Genomic DNA, 20,552 nt, shown 5'->3' with positions numbered 1-20,552 from the left:
GAAGGGCCTTTTGGCTATCTGTTACTGGGATGAGGACGCCACCATCCGGAAGGTATTGCAAGTCCTGTTGAACCTTATCCTGGTATGCAAACTCGACGCTACAGACCTTAAACAATTGTGGAGCTGCAGTAAGTATATGGGTTATATGTGACTGGAACCCCAGAATGCTCACTGGCAGAACACTGGTCCTAATTTAACCAAGATGTTGGTGATGTAGGGAGAGGCCCAGGGCTTGGACTGTATCAGAGGTGGTGCAGATCTCAAGCCCCAAGGCATGGAATAAGTCTAGGCTGGACAGGTTAGAGACCCCACAGGCCACAATTATCATAATCCAAGGTGGAGTTACTGTGGCGCCATAGTAGCATCTGCTATGGAAATATCATGTAACAGATACGTCTTGTAACAGAAATGGTGTTGTTACTAAAAGTACATAACTTTGTTGTGAAGGGGTGCCTGGAGGAGACTTAATGGTTTGTGTAGCCCAGTCGATTACTGTAGCTGATGACGCAGTGTCAGTCTGGAAAGTGTCTGGCTTGCTTTTCAACTTGACTTGTATAGACAGCAAGTGAGTGGACTGCAGGAGGATAGCCTGTACCAGTGTCGCTTCTGTAAAATATGGTTGGGAAGAAAATTCCATGGTGTCGCCCAGTCACGAGTCCATGGATATAGAAGTGGAGGTGCGGCAGATTTCAGCTTTGTGGGCACACTAACTCCTAGTGACACAGTTCGCCTTGTGGAAATGGCATTGGGGACTTTTAAAGACTTGGGCAACAACCAATGTGGCAAAGCTTCCAATTCGGAATAGATGGCAAATACCAGAGTTGGATCTTCGATAAAAGCTGCTGCTATGGCAGACTGCTCAGAAGCCTGAATGACAGGAAGTCATGAGATGAGCAATGGATCTTTGAGGTTCAGGAGATTCTGCTGGAGATTTTTATCAGGAGTGTGAGCTAAACTCATGTCACAGATGAGAGCTGATGCACAAGGGAGCTGGCATTGTGGCACATGGTGACCAGCATTCCTGGGAGAGACTCTGGAGCCTAGCTATTGATTCCGGAATGCAGATTCTGACAGCTAAAGAACTTGCATTGAGCCGCAGCAATGTGTGTCTGAGCATTGAAGTTTTATGTGGCTTTCATGTGTTAATGGCTGGACTATGGGTGCATGGTTTATGCATTGGCGAGGCCTTCTGATTTGAAGAGAATTGACACTGTCCACCTTGAGGGGCTCCAGTTGGCCACAGGTCGCTATAGGACCAGTCCCATTCATGGCTTATGTGTTCAGGCTGGGGAATCTACTTATCGTCCACCAGCAGTTCCCCCTAGTGAATCAGGTGTGCAAGTTCCTCACAGCTCCAACTTCACCCATACACTATAATGTTGTATAGACAGCAAGTGAGTGGACTGCAGGAGGATAGCCTGTACCAGAGTCGCTTCTGTAAAATATGGTTGGGAAGAATATTCCTTGGTGTCGCCCAGTCACGTGTCCATAGATACAAAAGTGGAGGTGGGGCAGATTTCAGCTTTGTGGGCACACTAACTCCTAGTAACACAGTTTGGCTTGTGGAAATGGCATTGGGGACTTTTAAAGACTTGGGCAACAACCAATGTGGCAAAGCTTCCAATTCGGAATAGATGGCAAATACCAGAGTTGGGTCTTCGATAAAAGCTGCTGCTATGGCAGACTGCTCAGAAGCCGGAATGACAGGAAGTCATGAGATGAGCAATGGATCTTTGAGGTTCAGGAGATTCTGCTGGAGGTTCTCATCAGGAGTGTGAGCTAAAATCATGTTATAGATGAGAGCTGATGCACAAGGGAGCTGGCATTGTGGCACATGAGGACCAGCATTCCTGGGAGAGACTCCGGAGCCTAGCTATTGATTTCGGAGTGAATATTCTGACAGCTAAAGAACTTGCTTTGAACCGCAGCAATGTGTGTCTGAGCATTGAAGTTTTATGTGGCTTTCATGTGTTCATGGCTGGACTATGGGTGCATGGTTTATGCATTGGCGAGGCCTTCTGATTTGAAGAGAATTGACTGTCCACTTTGAGGGGCTCCAGTTGGCCACAGGTCGCTATAGGACCAGTCCCAAGCCCAGCATACGTGCTGAGGCTGGGGAATCACTTCTTATCGTCCACCAGCAGTTCCCCCTAGTGCATCAGGTGTGCAAGTTCTTCACAGCTCCAACTTCACCCATACACTATAATGTTGCTCATCCCCCTCATTTCTAACCGTTTAAGAGCCACAATGCCATTTGGAATCCACGTGCACCATGTGCTGGGGTCTCTCAGTGCAGAGCCAGTACTGCCCCAAATCCAGGGTTTCAACTGCCTGCTGCCCTGGTTACTGGAGACACCCAGAATGATTTTAGATTTGGGGCACTACAAGAGAGATTACACTCCTGCTTCCGTTTTTAATGACATATTTTCTGACATTTTACCTGGGCACCACAACAATATAAGGGTTTTTAATGCATGGATCGCTAAAAGGGGATTCTGTTGGTTGCTCTGTTGTTTTGCCACATCTTATCCTCAAGATCAGACTGCCTTAAGCGTTTACTGTCTTTGATGCAGAATTTTATGCGATCTTGTGGTCATTGGAGTAGGTGAGACATTCTTCCAGTGATAAATGTCTTGTCTCTTCCGATTCTCTAAGTGCCCTTCACTCTGTGAAATGTTTGTACTCAGCAGGGAAGCTATTCCCTCCTCCATTTACAACGACTGGGAATTTAGGTGTCTTTTTGCTGGGTGCCAGGACACTTCGGAATTGCGAGGAACGAAAGGACACATCTGGCAGACAAGAGGATTGTCTCGATTCTCAAGTATTACAGTGTTCCATCCCCCTGTATGCCATCACCTCCTTGTTGAGCCTAAGAGTCTTGCGTCGGTGGGAGGGTGAGTGGCTGGAAGAGATTGTGGTCCACATAAAAAGCTGTGTTGTTGAGAACAGATGTAGCGTAGGTACATAGGAAACACGACAGAACGCAAAAGACACCTGTTACATTCCAATTGGTAATGTATGCAAGAGTTAAGAAGAATCAGGATACTCGTATAGAATTCTTCGACCTAGAAAAAGTGTTCTACAGCGTAAAATGATTAGAAATACTCAGTAATTTGGGTAACATATAATATGTATGCGAACGAAAAAGAAGCTATAAGATCGAAAGACTGTGAGAAAAGAGGTCGGCTTAATGAGGGTGTAAGGTAGTGAAACGGTGTTTCTCCCCCGCTGTCTAATCTGTACATTTAGGAAACCGTAATGAACATAAAAGACAAGTGCAGGAGTTGGATTAACATTCGTTGTTATTAAGTGCCGTGGAGAAGATTCGCTGAAAACACGTCAGAGAAGATTAGGAAGAATTACAAGGTATGTGGTATGGAATGGGGAGTCAAATGAATGCAAATATGTACTGAGTGTAAACAAATGAAAGATGAACGTAATGAAGAAAACCAGAAATGAGATTAGCGTTAAACTTAACGTCGAAGTCCGGGATCACAAAATAGATGAAGTGAAGGAATTTTGCTTCCTTGAAAGCAAAACTACGGATGAAGGACAAAGTAAGGCGGATTTAAGAGGCAGACTGGCAGAGGGAAAGATGGATTTCCTCCGTCAAAGATGTCTACTACAATCAAACATAAGGAAAGTATTTCTAAGATTTTTCGTCCTGAGTACAGTCGTGTATGAATTTTGAACATTGAACGTGAGATACCAAGTTCTACTCTGAAAGTAAGAGGTTGGCACAGGGAGGAAGTCGCGACAGTGCATCAGACTAGGCAGAAGGCATATGACACACATTGAACAGGTACATGAGATGCTCAAAAGTCACTGACATTAGACATGCAATGTATTTCCTACAACAACTAACTCCCAATATTTGGCATGTAAGTTATGAGTCGCCTGTCTGTAACCACTGGGTAACTCAACCAAACCATCCTGCGTTCCAGAAATAAGCATCACATGATATGGCAGTACAGCATGTAAACAGCCGAAAACCTACTCTGGGGAAATGGATGGAATACTTGGATTTCACTCATGTTTTAATGCAACACTTTACCATGGTATTTGTCTTATCAAAATGAAATACACCATCATATGAACTCTAGAAAATGGCACCCCACACAAAACCCAGAGAACTCTAATTGGATGTTACAAATTTGGAGAACCTCAAATTATTAAAATAATTAATTCATACAATCAAATGTATTGAATGCTTTGACATTACAAATAAAAATAATTTGGTTTCCAGACGAATATTCCAATCTTTGTATTGGTGAATACCTTAGAGCATCGAAACAGAATTTGTTTTTCTGTAAATACCTTATGTGATTTGACTAAAGCCTTTGTGCTGTTCAGCCTGCTATTAGCAATTATAAAATCAGTAACTCATCAGTTAACCGGCTCATTCACAGAAAGTTTCTGGGGCATCAGAATAAGGAGCTACATTTTTGTATAGCCTAGCGTCCCCTTATGCTTCCAATTTGTGGTAACAATCTGCACACAGCAGGCGTTAATTCGGTGTGAAATTAAATTAATGCTTACAGACAACACCAACGTGGTTACTAAAAATTTATGATCTACAGACATCTATTACTTCCCATTCCGGAATGACATTTTGTTTACCATGCGGTTCCTTTCAAACAATGTACATATCAACTACATACTGTTACAAAAATGTAGACAAACTTGTAGTTACTTTCTGTAACGTATTATTACAGAAAGGATATAGCAATAATTCACTAAGATAACAATTGTAATAAGGAACATTACATATCTCACACTTTGGAGAGTTAACTCGACGAGATTTGGTTTATTATTGAGTTAGTAATGTTGCTAACAAGAAAATCACAAAGCTACTGGTATAGTTGCAGCATGTACCACGTAACTGGTTCTTAAGGGCATTCCTGTCTTCCTAAAATAACCATTATAACCATTATTACCAAGGAAAGAGAAACTAGTACATTGTTCAAAATAAATTCAAGGAATAAGTGCTACAAGTTGTCTTTATAGATGGGAATAGTTAACACTCCTTCAAAATTTACTTTTTGTCACATGTGAACGGTTCTATGGAACTCTGTTTTACATTAAAGCATATGTTCAGCTGAACCACAATGATGACATCCACTATTAATTTAAAAATTCTGCCATTGATGAAAGGACATGTTGGAAGCTAATGTACAATAATTTTGAACCTACACCTCACTGAATTTAAAAAGATAAGAAACAGGGATATAACATAGTTAGCACAAGCATTACAATTTCTGATGGGTACCTCCTGAGATGATTACCATTATCAGAATCATGTGTTTAATTGCTTATATAAGTATTGTGAACGTGAGAAGGTTTTTTCTGTAGTCAATATAAATTTATGAAAGGCAGTGTACAATGTACTACTGTAATCCTGGAAGACATGTTAAATATCTGTATACCATAAATACTTATGTAATATAGATGCTTAGTTTCGTCTGTTCATGTGTTATATTGATCTTGACGGGACAACTAAACCTTTACGAAAATATTATTAATACGTTTCACAAAATGGGTATGATTATCTCTCTAAAGATCTACCAACACGTATGTAACACATATGTAAACTGTATTCCAACTCATACCGCCTATAAAGTAATGGATATAGAAACTCAGTGATGTTACAGACTTCATACATAATAATCAAATGACTAATCGGTGACCCAAATCAGTCATTAACTCAAGAAATAAGCCTATCACAATGAGATAAGTTTGCACTGCATCAATTTCTTGAACCATGAAAAGTTCTTGGAAGTAATGGAAAATAATGACACTTACTCGGATTGTCAGTTCCTAAGTGGTAGACTGTGAGTTCAGGATCGAATCCTGAAAAGCAAATTTATAAAATATATAATGAAAATATTGAATATGTTTTTCATTACCTAGTAAAACAGGTTATTCATTATCATATACAGACTTGTGTCAATTGATACAAGTAAAATATTTACCTGTACTGGCGTGAGAGTCAATATAGTCGGCAGCTGCGAGTACTGCGACAAAAGTGCAGATGAACCAACTAACGCTTCTGCAGAACATGATGTAAGGACAATGTTGTCAGGCCAAATAAACAACTGCTGGAGAATCTGTAATTTTATGAGTAAATATAGCTCCACACTTCATTTACTTTCAACAAATTGGATACAAAAATCAACAAATCTAAATTAATATTATAACCTAATTTGGATTACGACGGTTAATGGGGAAACCACACTAGGTGGTTCTAAAAATCCAATTTTTATTGTATAAATCGTTAAGTTAACTATCCAATAATACTCGGTCAAAATTGCAAAGAGAAATTCGCATTCATTTAGATTTTGTGAACATAGACCAGACTTACAGAATGAAATTATTCCGATATATGAAAATTTATCACGGGATGAATTACTGGAGAAATGTTTAGGTGGCTACACACAAAATGCGAATGAAACTTTTAATTCCACTATTTGGCGATTAGCTCCCAGACACTTGCACTCCGGACTAAAAGTGGTTGATTTGGCGTCGTATTTAGCAGCTGGCTTATTCAATGAAGGAAATTCATCCCTTCTGATGGTCATGAACGGAGCAGGAATTGTAGGAGACACGTAAAGCTTCAATTATGTCGAACAAATGGACAACCAGCGCGTGCGCCGACAGAGTCGACGTAATTCATTGAATCGAAGGAAAGTCGGAAAGTTCGGAAAGTGCTGCTGCAAGCGCAAAACGAGGCCTGAGAGGAAGAAGAATGATTACTCTATGGCGCTGGAATGGCAGATTAATAGGCAAGCATTTTATATTATTGTTGACTTCCTTGAATTTCCAGTTTCCAAGAACTTATTTTTCAAACGCGTTCATCTCGGAATGACTTTTTTCACATTTGCGTGCAGTCTACCTCAAAAAGTATTTAATCGATCATTATTAAAAGTGATAGTATGATTATGTATAAAATTACGAATTATATGAACCAACTTATAAGGAAATATCATGATTTTAAGGGTATTTTTCTTAGCTTAACCGGAGAAAAGTCGTGAAGATCGAAGTAAATTGTTCCAACTCCTGCACAATTTTTAGTTTTCATTATTTTCACCTGCATTGAGGTTCATATTCTTAGAAAATAAGTTATTAATGTAAAATCAAATCATTCCTGATCTCAGATGAAAATCAGAATAACTACACTGCACGTAATTGGAGAACTATACCCACAACCTTCAGCGGATATCACAGACCAACTTTGTTATTTTTGGCTGAAATTAATCACAAAATTCACAAATACTCACGGACTTCGAAAATGATCAGACGATAGGACGTCACTTGTATAATACGTCTGTACGCGAGATTTCCACAATCCTGCACATCCCTAGGTCTACTATTTGCCATGTGATAGTGAGATGGAAACGTGAAGCGACACATACAGCACAAAAGCGTACAGGCCGACCTCGTCTGTTGACTGACAGAGACTACCGACAGTTGAAGAGGGTCGTAATGTCTTATAAGCAGACATCTATCCAGACCATCACACAGGAATTCCATACTGCATCAGGATCCACTGTAACTACTATGCCAGTTAGGCGGGAGGTGAGAAAACTGGGATTTCATGGTCGAGCGGCTGCTCGTAAGCCACACATCACGCAGACAAATGCCAAAAAAAGCTGCGCTTGCTGTACGAAGCGTAAACATTGGACGGCTGAACAGTGGAAGAACGTTGTGTGGATTGACTATCACGGTACACAACGTGGCGAACCGATGGCAGGTGTAGTTATCGAGAATGTCAAGTGAACGTCATTGCCAGCGTGTGTAGTGCGAACAGTAAAATTTGGATGCGGTGGTGTTATGGTGTGGTCGTGTTTTTCATGGAGGGAGCTTGCCCCCCATGTTTTTTGAGTGGCACTATCACAGCACAGGCCTATATTGATATTTTAAGCATCTCATTACTTCTCACTGTTGAAAAGCAATTCGGGGATGGCGATTGCAACTTTCAACACGATCGAGCACCTCTTCATAATGCAAGGTTTAGGGCGGAGTGGTTAGACTACTATGACATCCCTGTAATGGACTGTCCTGCACAGTCCTGACCTGTGTCCTATGGAACACCTTTTGGATGTTTTGGAACGCCGACATCATGCCAGGAATCACCGAAAGACATCGATATCTCTCTTCAGTGCAGCACTCCATGAAGAATGTACTGCCATTCCCCAAGAAGCCTTCCACCATCTGATTGAACGTATGCCTCCGAGAGTGGAAGCTGTCATCAAGGCAAAAGGTGGCCAACACCATATTGTATTCCAGCATTACCGATGGAGAGGCCACAAACTTGTAAGTTATTTTCAGCCAGGTGACCGTATACTTTTGATCACATTGTGTATTTTCAAGGGTAAAGGTTACATGAGTCATCTAGCATATATTAAGAGAAAATCTGGCACTCCCTCATACATTACTCACTCACTATCTTTGTCTACAACAAAACATTTGCACAGCAATAAACAGAATGTTACCAGTATAATGTGTAGTGGTAAAGTCAAAACTAATTCACAACAATTGTACACATCGAACCAGTTGTGGAAGTGCACTGCGTCAAGAATGCGAGAGAAGAGCACTGGCAGGGAAACCAACCTTTTGGTACATTTTGAAAATTACGGAATACACGAGGTCTTGTCCACGCTGGACTTTATGGACGTTCCTCAGTCTGTTGGTGAAGTACTGGTGCAGGAAAGAGAGAAGAAGGTAGCGCGCGTTTAGAGAAAGCTGGTTTCTGGTACCAGAGAGCAGAGAAGGGAACAGTCGACAAAGTGCGGTCAGCTACGACAGAAGGCTGCAAATACAGGAGCGTCTGCTCTGCATGGTGACTGCGTCACAAGAGGGCGACACTTCAGAGTCCTCTGCTCCACAGGACGCGCCCAGTGGCGACATGTGACCCCTTTCTCAAGCTTCCCAACTGACTGTTGGGTACATTCAGCAGAGGACTGAAATTGTAACCTGTCAGCGGATCTTTCTAGATAGAACCCCATATGCTATGGAGGGTTCTACATCTACATCTACGTGATTACTCTGCAACTCGCAATAAAGTCCATGGAAGAGGGTTCAATGAACCACCTTCAAGCTGTCTCTCTACCGTTCCACTCTCGAATGGCGCACGGAAAAAGCCAGTACCTAAATTTTTCTGTGTGAGCCCTGATTTCTCTTGTTTTATCGTGGTGATCATTTCTCCGTATGTAGGTGAGTGCCAACAGAATGTTTTCGCAATCCGAGGGAAAAAATGGTGATTGAAATTTCATAAGAAGATCCCATTGCGACGAAAAACACCTTTGGTTTAATGATTGCCACTCGAATTCACATATCATTTCTGTGGCACTATCTCCCCTATTTGGCGATAATATAAACCGAGCAGCCCTTCTTTGAACTTTTTAGGTGTCATCCATCAGTACCACCTGATGGGGATCCCACACCGCACAGCAATACTCCAGAATATGGCGGACAAGCGTGGTGTAAGCAATCTCTTTAGTTGACTTGTTGCATCCTCTAAGTGTTCTGCCAATGAATCGCAGTCTTTGGTTTGCTGTACCCACAACATTGTCAATGTGATCATTCCAATTTAGTTTATTTGTAATTGTTATCCCTATATTTTTAGTTGAATTTACAGCCTTCAGGTCTGTGTGACTTATCGCGTAGTCGAAATTTAGTGGATTTCTTTTAGTACTCATGAGAACATCCTCACACTTTTGTTTATTCAGGGTCAAATGGTTCAAACGGCTCTGAGCACTATGGGACTTAACATCTATGGTCATCAGTCCCCTAGAACTTAGAACTACTTAAACCTAACTAACCTAAGGACAGCATACAACACCCAGCCATCACGAGGCAGAGAAAATCCCTGACCCCGCCGGGAATCGAACCCGGGAACCCGGGCGTGTATTCAGGGTCAATTGCCATTTTCCACACCACACGCATATCTTATCTAAATCATTTTAAAATTCGGTTTGGTCATCTGATGACATTACAAGACGATAAATGACAGCATCATCTGCAAAGATCCTAAGACGGCTACTCAGTTTTTCTCCTATGTCGTTAATATACATCAGGAACTTCCTTGTTGGACGCCAGATATTACTTCTGTTACTCGATGTCTTTCCGTCTGTTACTACGAACTGTGAGCTTTCTGGCAGGAAATCACGAATCCAGTTGCACAACTCAGGCGATATTCCATAGGCACGCAGTTTGGTTGGAAGAAGCTTGTGAGGAACGGTGTCGAAAGCCTTCTGGAAATCTAAAAATAGGAATCCCCCGTCGATAGCACTTATTACTTCGTGAGTAAAAAGAGTTAGTTGTGTTTTAAAATAATGATATTTTCTGAGTCCGTGCTGATTATGTGTCAATAAATCGTTTTCTTCTCGGTGCTTCATAATGTTCCGATGTACCGGTTGGTCACATAGACGCTGCAAAAACTCATGCTAGTTTCCAGGACAGCTGCTTGGCTGCAGATATGTGTGTAAAAGAAAATTTAAAGAATGCATACAGGGCGACTAACATAAAATTAGCAATTCACAATTTGTGAAGACGCGCTGTAATAATCCACGCACTATGTACTGGACAGCGGTCATATTGGTAACGCAGGTTTCTCCTTGTGTGCAGAGGAAATCCTTCTAGTATCTGTGGGAGATGGTTTGCTAGGAGGCTGTGATAGTTGTGCGCATTCAGTGTTCTACCCATGAAACGCATGCCTATGATCTGATGGTTTACTACCCCACAGCAAATGTTTACACTCCATGGGCGCTGATGTTCCACCTGAGGCAGCCAATGGGGATTGTCAACATACCAAAAGTGCACGTTCTGGGGAAATACCTGGCTTCACTACTAAACAAGACACATGAAACATCTGGAGTACTAGTCTTAATGCCCATCTACAGAAGTTAACACTATTCTTATAATTGTTTCCATGGAGCTCTTGATTCAGGTAGACGTAATAGGGATGGAATTTCGGCTGATGGACAATGCGTAAGACACTTGCCTGACCCCTGCCACTCCCACAAGCGATTGCACAGGAGGTAATGTGTTGATCAACTGCAACAACAGCAAGAAAATTATTTACCCCCATTTGTCATAACTTGTTTCATTCTGTTATGTTTCCTACTTGTTACACTATCACTTTAACACAACTGATTGAGAAGATGGCAGAGATTGGGAACCTGCCGCATACACTGTAGAAGAACGAACTGCATTCTTCCTACACTCTCCATGGACCATGAACACGTCTGCTTCTTCTGCAGTGATAAATTCCATTGTACACACATGAGCTACTGCTTAGACTGTCACATAGTAACTGATAGCAGTGCACTCCAGGAACACACAAGCACACTGTAAACCAACATAACAACATCGATCTAACAACTGCACAGGTTGAATGGCACAAAGAAGTGTCAATGTGGAAACTTTTCACAGTGTGATATCCCATAACTGGCTCGCACTAGACTTCTGCAGCATACAGCACTGAAATTCTAGTTTACCCTATTTTCAGTTTGTTACTGGCAGTAAGATTTGTTTCATTTGAAAAAGTGCAGATACAGAAAATATACTTTCTAAGTATTGTTGCAATCTGTGTATTGGCTAACAGTACGAGACCCTGGCTTCCAATTCATTCTGTGAAAACTGCACGTCAATATCACTTCCCATTTCCATAATATTTGCAGTGCAAGTTTTAGATGGTTTACCCTGTAGTCGCCTTACAGAGCACCACAACATACAAATCCAGAGAAGAAACTAGTTTCAAGCCACTGACATGTACGCCATCCAGTATTATAGGTGTGTTGTGGGAGTATTATCAGCTCGTTTTGTCATCACGTTTAGTAGGGGCTACATGTCTGGGCGGGTATGGTTGGGGGAGGTTGAAATACATAGAGGTGCTAGAGAGAGGGGCAGATGGTGGTGGATGGGGATAAAGAGGGATGGAAAGAGAGATGGAGCACCAAGAGATGAATAATGAGAGCTTTATAGCGTTAACTCACGAATCCAGAAATGTAATTTTATTAGAAGCTGGTTGTGAGGAACGGTGTCAAAAGCTATCTGTAGGTCTAGAATTATGGAATCAACTACAGGTCCTCTGTCGATAGCAGTAATTACTTTGTGTGGACCAAAAGCCAGTAGGGTTCCATAAGAAAGATATTTTCTAAGTCAGTGCGGTCCATGTGCCAATGATTTAAAGTATAAAGTTGGAACAGCCTGTATGTTCCAAAATCTTACTGCCTATAATGTTTGTGGTATGGGCGTAAAGTTTAGAGGACCAGTTGTATGTCACTGTTCCCACAGTTTCAGTTGCAAACGTATATGGCACATATATTGTATACATCTCTGCCTGCACACTGTCTTCATCCATCTCCTCCTCACCCCTCTGTCTGTCCGTCTCGTCCTATGTCCTCATCATTTTTCATCTTACTGCTACTCATCTACACTATCCATCTGGCTCCTGCATCCCCCCTGTCAGTTCACCTCATTCTCCCTCTATCTCTGATTATCTCCTCCACACTCTCTCTATATCTCCTCCTCCCCTCCTCACCCCCTCTCTCCATTTTCTCCTTCCCCTTTTGTCACTGTCCATATCCTCCTCCCCACTTTGTCGATAGCCTCTCCTCACTCTCCCTGTCCATCTCTTTCTGCCCCCAATCTGTTATTCCATCTAAATCTGGCCCCTCTCTATATACATTTCCTCTTGCACCCTCTACCTTCGCATCCCCATCCTTCCCTAACCATCTCCTCCTGGCCTCTTTTCTTATCCATCTCCTTCTGCCACCATTTCTCTTTCCTACAAATCTATACCTTTCTGTCCTCATCTCCCTCTTCTCCAAACCCATCTTTTCTTCGCTGGCCGTTGTGGATGAGTGGTTCTAGGTGCTTCAGTCCGGAACCACGCTGCTGCTACGGTCTCAGATTCAAATCCTGCCTTGGGCATGGATGTGAGTGATGTCTGTAGTTTAGTTAGGTTTAAGTAGTTCTAAGTCTACCAGACTGATGACCTCAGATGCTTGGAGCCATTTTTAAGCATCTCTTCTTCCCCATCGTTGTTCCTCTCCTCCTGTCCAACTCTCTCACCCATCTGCTTCTATCCCCCACTCATCTTCCCCAGTCCCCTCTTCTCAATCATCTTTTACTCCCAGTCACTCAGTTTTCATCTCCTCCCATTCCAATCTCTCTTTATATTTTCTCCTTCCCCATCTCTCTTGGTCCATCACCTCCTATCATCTCACCCTGCCTCTACATACCCTGTCCATCAATTCCTGCTCCCTCCCTCAGTCCATCCCCTCCTCTATCCATCTCAACATTCCCCAACCATGCCCACCCACATATGTAGCCCCCACTAAACAAGTGGATAAGGTAATGTGGAGTACAGCTTACATATCAGGGGCTTGAAACCAATCACTGTCCCTGACACATATGTTGTCATGCAAAGAAAATCGATAAACCATGTCGTTTCTACTTGAAACCAACACACTGTCGTTCAGTACAGCCTACCCACAGTAAAACCATTTCGTACTCTCGATTAGTAGGCTTCACAGTAATTCAGATTCCTAAGGCAAGCCACTACATATGCCTATTATATGGAGCAGCCAATATGGCATGGGCTGACAAAATACGATTTTGTCCATATTCCCACTCCTATCGAGCTGGAAGGCTACAAGACAAGCAGTGATGATGCTCATTCAGGGATGTAGTTTGTTGGGCATATTTCGGTGAATTGTGCCCAGGACTTTAATGGGAGATCATAGGCAAACACTATGTGAACAAAATTATCCGGACACCCCCATTAACATGTTTTTCATATTAGGTGCAGTGTTCTGCTACCTACTGTCAGGTACTCCATATGACCGACTCTGTAGTCATTAGTCACCGTGAGATCGCAGAATGGGGCGCTTTGCGAAACTCACAATGTGGCCAGGTCATTGGGTGTCACTTGTGTCATACGTCCGCACACGAGATTACCACAATCCTAAATATCACTAGGTCCACTGTTTCCAATGTGATACAGCACAGAAGCGTACAGGCTGACAACGTCTGTTGACTGACAGAGAGCGCCTACAGTTGAATAAACAGACATCTACCCAGACCATCATACAGGAATTCCAAACTGCAATACAGTCCACAGCAAGTACTTTGGCTTAAGTTGACTGTGAGAAAACTTGGGTTTCGCGGTCGAGCGGCTGCTCATAAACCAAATATTACGATGGTAAATGCCAAACGACGCCTCGCTTGGTGTAGGGAGTGTAAACGTTGGAAGATTGAACAGTGGAAAAACTTTGTCTGGAGTGACGACTCACAGTAGACAATGTGGAGATCCGATGGCAGGGTGTGGGTATGGCGAATTCCCAATGAACGTCATCAGCGTAGGTGGTGTTATGGTGTGGTCGTGTTTTTCGTGGAGAGCGTAACGCTGGAAATGCATATCCTCCTATTTCCATCTATTGTACTATAATTTTTTTTCCTTGTTTTGTTACCTCAAAATATGACATTTCTGTGTCTTTATATATTGTGATTGTTTTACTATTTGTATATTTGTATATTTATGCATTTATGTCGATGTATAATTGGTTTGATTTGTAAATATTATTTGTATTTTTACGCTGGGTCTTGCCTAGGGAAAACTATGCTCTCGATCGAATTCATCGATAGGTTGTGTGGAGAACCAAAGTGTTTAGAATCTTTGGTAGTGTGAATTCGGCCGCGTGGAGCACGGGCAGAGGAGATTGGCTGGGGTAGGGCGGTGGAGCAGGTGTGTTGAGTGACGCTCCCGCGAGTTGCCGCGCTTTCGGGGTTTGACAGCATGTAATTGCGCTCGACTTGCTGTGATAGTTTCTGACACGGAGTCGCGGACGGGATGCAATAGCTGGCGCACTTCAAGAGCCCGTTTCGCCTGGTGACAGTGTCGAGAAGGAGGCGCGCCAACATCCAGCTTCTGCAACAGCGACGGCCGACAATGAGTGACGGTCGCCACCTCCTCGACCGACGACTTCAAACCTTCAATCAACCAACAAGGAAGTCTGAAAGCACGTAAAGTTTTAGAACTGTATGGCAGACCTCAGCTTTTGAAACTGTTGCATCACAAAAATACAGTAACTTAGCATGAATCTTTGTTGCTCATTGTCCCAATTGCATTACCAAGTAGGGTCCCTTCCTTTTCTGGAATGAACCCGAGTGTCATTGAAATTCATACGCCAGCATTAAAGTAATATGAATCCGATACACTGCTTTAATTTCAAAGTTCAGTTAAAGTATTCATAGCTGGCTACAATATTTAGATTACACAAGCAGAAATGAAAAGTGCGAGTTTTGTTACCATAATAATCACGGCAGTGGTAGAGGCCATGGTAACAACAACGGGCTCCACAGGAACCACAACAACGATAACTATGGGAATAATGCATACCGCAATCTTGGCAGCAATAACAATAGTGGTTCGAGCCGTAATGACAATCGGTACAATGCAAATAATAACAGGAATGACCGAAACCAGTATCATACTAGCTTGATACGGGCTTCGCAGAATAGTAATAACGCCAGAGGATGTGATCAGCCGCCTCAGCAGCATCCGGGGAGCGTACCTGCTGGGACGAGACAGGGAAACCATTAGCCGCGCCGGTGAGGGGCCGACAGGGCGTGGAGAAATTTTGGCGGCCCAATAACTGTAAAAAACCGAGGTGTCGTCGTTATGAAAATTACGTATGGAATATTCAACGGCGGGAGAGTGTGCCAGTGTTAAGAGAAAGGAGTGCGCCCACAAGTAGTAGATCACCTGTAGACACTGCAGTAGAAAATACATTCACTGTCAGTAAGAAGAATTTAAGAAGTGTTCCGGAAATCGATTATAAAGTGGCAGCTGTAACACCCACAGCGGAAATGGAGATTCAGTTTAAGAATGATTCGCAATTGTTGAGAGTAGATCAGATGTCGGATAACACGTCCGTCATCGAGCGAGGGGATGCAGAGAGGGATGAGGTCTGGTTAAGGCAGTTCGGTCGCTTATACGACGAACTAAGAGATTATAGGGGCCTGTACGGGAGAAGTGTTTATGGGGTGTGCGGACAGGATTTGCCGCGTATCGTCTCGCAGGAAAGTAGTGTTTGTAAAGTGATAGAAAGTTCTGGCCCTAACCGGCAGACCTTACCAGAAACAGTATATGTTAATGGGGAGCACGAGCAAGATTCCTCATGTTTCGTCCCGCAGGAATTGGATGCTGAAGTAGTAACGGAAAGTTCTGGCCCTAACCGGCAGACCTTACCGAAAGTTATAGTGGTAGAAGTAGCCGACCCATCCGACGCAAAACTCCAGTTTAAACATTGCGAAAGTATTAAGGAGAAAGATTACGAGAATTTTAGTGATAACCGGACACGATTGGTAGAAAAGCACGTAGATTACAGCGTGTATGAGCTTAGAGCTGACGTTATACGGTCGGACGATAGCAGTGTGGGTTGCCCAGATCCAGAGGAAGTAATTGCAGATACTACTGGGCACATTCCCCCAGGTAGATTGGCAGATGAGATCAATCTGACAAAAGAGGAATCAACAAAGGTGACAATTAGTGAATTGATAGCAAAGCAACACTCACTAGTTGACGAGTTACAGGAAAAGGTTTCGGTATTGGAGGCGAAGTTGCAGACTAAGCCTCAGGACAAATGTGTTGAAATTAAAACTGTATGTGAACAGAGGCTGAAAAAGCCGCCAGATAAGCCGGATTTAGGATCAAAGCCGGATGGTTTTTTTCTGGAATGACCTGGATATAGACGAGGATTTATTGTGGGAAAATAAAGAAACAGTCGAGGACAAGTGTAGACAGATAGTAGTGTCTGTTGATATGCACGACCTACAACAAAACGTGTTGATTGACACCGGTGCAGAATTGAGTACTGTATCTGGGAAAATATGTCAGTTACTGAAAGACAGACCTGGTATCGTAGTTATGCCAGTAACAAGAGTGAAAATTATCTGTGCTACTGGGAAGGCCAGTAAACCGATCACAAAATAGATTTTTGTCAACTACGAGATATGTGGGGCACGATTTGAACAAGAGTTTGTCGTCGTGCCAGACTTAACTACGGAGGTAATTATCGGGTTAGATTGGTTATTAAAGTACCGTGCAGTGATTAATTGCGAAAGCAAAACTTTGACATGTACGTCACAAGATAAAACAATAGTAGTTAGTTTTGACGAGGCAGGAGATGGTGTGCATAGGCAATACCAGCTTATGCACATTATAACTGGCCGGATTCCATTGATGTAGGCATGGATTTGAACTACTGTAACGTGAGGAATCTCGGCAGTGACACTAGTGTAGAAAGTGAACTGGAAAGTATTGTAGACGGTGTGTCAAACATAACCCACGAACAAAGACGAGGCCTGTATGAAGTAATAATGAGGAATAGGAGTGTGTTTTCAGACAAACCGGGACTTGTGGAAGAGATAATCAAATTCCCTTCACATATTGACATTAATATTGGTGTGAAAAAAGATCGTTTGCGAGAAATAATGAAGCTAAAAGCCGATGCTCGCATACTCCGTCATGACGCTAAAGCGCGTTTTGCTAAGTTTGCAATCGGAGACTTAGTACTTGTAAAAGCTCATGAGAAATCGAGGGAGATAGACAATGAAATCTCTAAATTTAAGTTTGTTCACAATGGACCATATAAAGCCATTGGTATACCTCACACAAATGCTTATTGCTTAGAGTATCCAAGCTCTGGGAAACTATTAGGTATACGGAACATTGTAGACTTGAAATTGTACCAACCTAGGACTGATTAATACCACAGATTGGGTAATTTGTGCAGTATGTAAATATAGAGTGTAAGATTTAACGATTTGCTAGATTTCCATGCTTTTGCCTGACCAAGAGGTCATTAAAGAAGTTGTAATTAACAATTAATTAATTTTGACTGAATGATTTAAGGGTAACTCATTATTAATCAATTGAAAAATCCAAGCTGCTAGTTCAAGTTTTCAGCTGAGTCCCAGTAGATTAAGGAATTTAAATATGATTTTGTAACTAGCTGTAAGATTTCATGAATATGTGATTTACTAGTCATTGCCGATGTACTTAGAAGCTGTCTTAAGTTTCAGACCAGTACATGCGTGTGATGATGGACAGTGTTGAGTTATCCACTGTGATAGTATTAATAGACTCCTTGAGATTACTTGGAAGTGAGTTTTTCTGAAGGAATTCAGTGAAACAGACGTTCTGGAAATGCCGTTACACAGGCGAGTGAGATCAAGCGTGCTGCACAGGCGGGCGCAACAATACTGGCGAGACGGAGCTGCTGTCGGCTCTTGTGCCGCTCTCGGCATTCTTTGTACTTGCGAGTACGGAATGCGGAGTTGTTTTGCTTCCCGGTCAGCTGATGTGAAAGAATTCTGTTGTCAATATGTATGTTTTTTTTGTTCGCTCTGCTGTATATTATTTTCTTGTTTAGCGTTAAGTGTACTCTCATGCCGAGAATATTAATTACGAAAAGGTTATATAAAAATGTGTATTCTGTGTAATTAATTATTAATTTGCGTGTTTTGATCTACCTGTTTTTATGACCATGCACTCTGATTAATTTTGTAAATAGCATTCCATTTCTTGATACTGTTAGGAATTTTGATGATTTTAGAATAGCTAAACCATTTTCTATGTTTTCTATGAATTTTAATATGTTGTCAACCTGTTTTCTTTTGTGTGAGATGACACAGTGGAATAAGGTTAGGAGTGTCTCTACTCAATTACTATGGTCTAAAAATTGGTTCACGGTTAATTAGCCTAATGCTAAATTTTCTTGATATTTTGAACATATGCATTTACGTTGCTTTTGTACCTTTTTGGGACATTTTCTGAGTATGTTTCGGTTACACGAACATCCTCAGACAATGTGGGGCACGTGTAACGCCGGAAATGCATATCCACCTACTTCCATCTATTGTACTATAATTTTTTTTCCTTGTTTTGTTACCTCAAGATATGACATTTCTGTATCTTTATATATTGTAATTGTTTTACTATTTGTATATATATATATATATATATATATATATATATATATATATATATATATATATATATATATATGCATTTATGTCGATGTATAATTGGTTTGTTTTGTAAATATTATTTGTATTTTTACGCTGGGTCTTGCCTAGGGAAAACTATGCTATAGATCGAATACATCGATAGGTCGTGTGGAGAACCAAAGTGTTTAGGATCTTTGGTAGTCTGAACTCGGCCACGCGGAGCACGGGCAGAGGAGATTGGCTGGGGTAGGGCGGTGGAGCAGGTGTGTTGAGTGATGCTCCCGCGAGTTGCCGTGCTTTTGGATTTTAGCAGCATCTTATTGCGCTCGACTTGCTGTGATAGTTTCAGCGTTAGCTGGCGCACATCAAGAGCCCGTTTCGCCTGGTGACAGTGTTGAGAAGAAGGCGTGCCAACATCCAGCTTCAGCAACAGCGATGGCCGACAATGAGTGACGGTCGCCACCTCCTCGACCGACGACTTCAAACCTTCAATCAACCAACAAGGAAGACTGGAAACACGTAAAATTATAGAACTGTATGGCAGACTTCAGCTTTTAAAACTGTTGCATCACAAAAATACAGCAACTTAGCATGAACCTTTGTTGCTCATTGTCCCAATTGCATTACCAAGTAGGGTCCCTTCCTTTTCTGGAATGAACCCGAGTGTCGTTGAAATTCATATGCCAGCATTAAAGTAATATGAATCCAATACACTGCTTTAATTTCAATGTTCAGTTAAAGTATTCATAGCTGGCTACAATATTTAGATTACACAAGCAGAAATTAAGAGTGCGAGTCTTGTTACCATATTTTAGCTTACCTGTGACTGCAGCTCAGCTTGGTACGTACTACATTTTACTATTGTTAATTGTTCAGAATCATTTCTTTCAAGTTCAAAGTTAAATCTCTTATTTCTAAATTGCATAGATTCGAGCAGCTTTTGAAATGATGGTTGAGGTAGCCCAAGACTAACCTAATTTTACTGAATTTCGTAGTGCTTCAGAAACAAATACTGCTATTAATTTTGTAAGTAGGCTCTTTAGGTTGTCTTAGCGCTCTGTATGAAAATCACTGGCTATGCTGTGTGCAGTCTTTGGCTGGTTGGCATTGTTGTAATACTCGCTATTGCAGCATTGGGCAGCTGGATGTTAACAGCGCATAGCGTTGCACAGTTGGAGGTGAGCCGCCAGCAGTGGTGGATGTGGGGAGAGAGATGGCGGAGTTTTGAAATTTGTTATACTGTATATTATGAACTGCTATATATATTATGACTATTAAGGTAAATACATTGTTTGTTCTCTATTAAAATTTTTCATTTTGCTAACTATGCCTATCAGTAGTTAGTGCCGTCCGTAGTTTGAATATTTTATTTAGCTGGCAGTAGTGGCGCTCGCTGTATTGCAGTAGTTCGAGTAATGAAGATTTTTGTGAGGTAAGTGATTTGTGAAAGGTATAGTTTAATGTTAGTCAGGTCCATTCTTTTGTAGGGATTTCTGAAAGTCAGATTGCGTTGCGCTAAAAATATTGTGTGT

General features: G+C 41.8%; 1 protein-coding gene across 2 annotated transcripts in view; it reads right to left on the bottom strand.

The window, feature by feature from the left end:
* LOC126108772 (TD and POZ domain-containing protein 3-like) overlaps positions 1–20,552 on the bottom strand; it is a 75,303-nt gene that overhangs the window by 43,922 nt on the left and 10,829 nt on the right. For both annotated transcript variants that reach the window (XM_049914122.1, XM_049914123.1), the window contains exons 2-3: positions 5,973–6,107; positions 5,803–5,850 (exon numbers count right to left, since the gene is read on the bottom strand). In XM_049914122.1, the coding sequence (XP_049770079.1) occupies positions 5,803–5,850; positions 5,973–6,060 (136 nt within the window). In that variant the 5' untranslated portion in view covers positions 6,061–6,107. The remainder of the gene's footprint in view (positions 1–5,802; positions 5,851–5,972; positions 6,108–20,552) is intronic.

Source organism: Schistocerca cancellata, chromosome 11, assembly GCF_023864275.1.
Source record: "Schistocerca cancellata isolate TAMUIC-IGC-003103 chromosome 11, iqSchCanc2.1, whole genome shotgun sequence".
Taxonomy (NCBI): domain Eukaryota; kingdom Metazoa; phylum Arthropoda; class Insecta; order Orthoptera; family Acrididae; genus Schistocerca; species Schistocerca cancellata.
The sequence above is the reverse complement of the archived record's forward strand: the minus strand, read 5'-3'. Positions and strand labels throughout refer to the sequence as shown.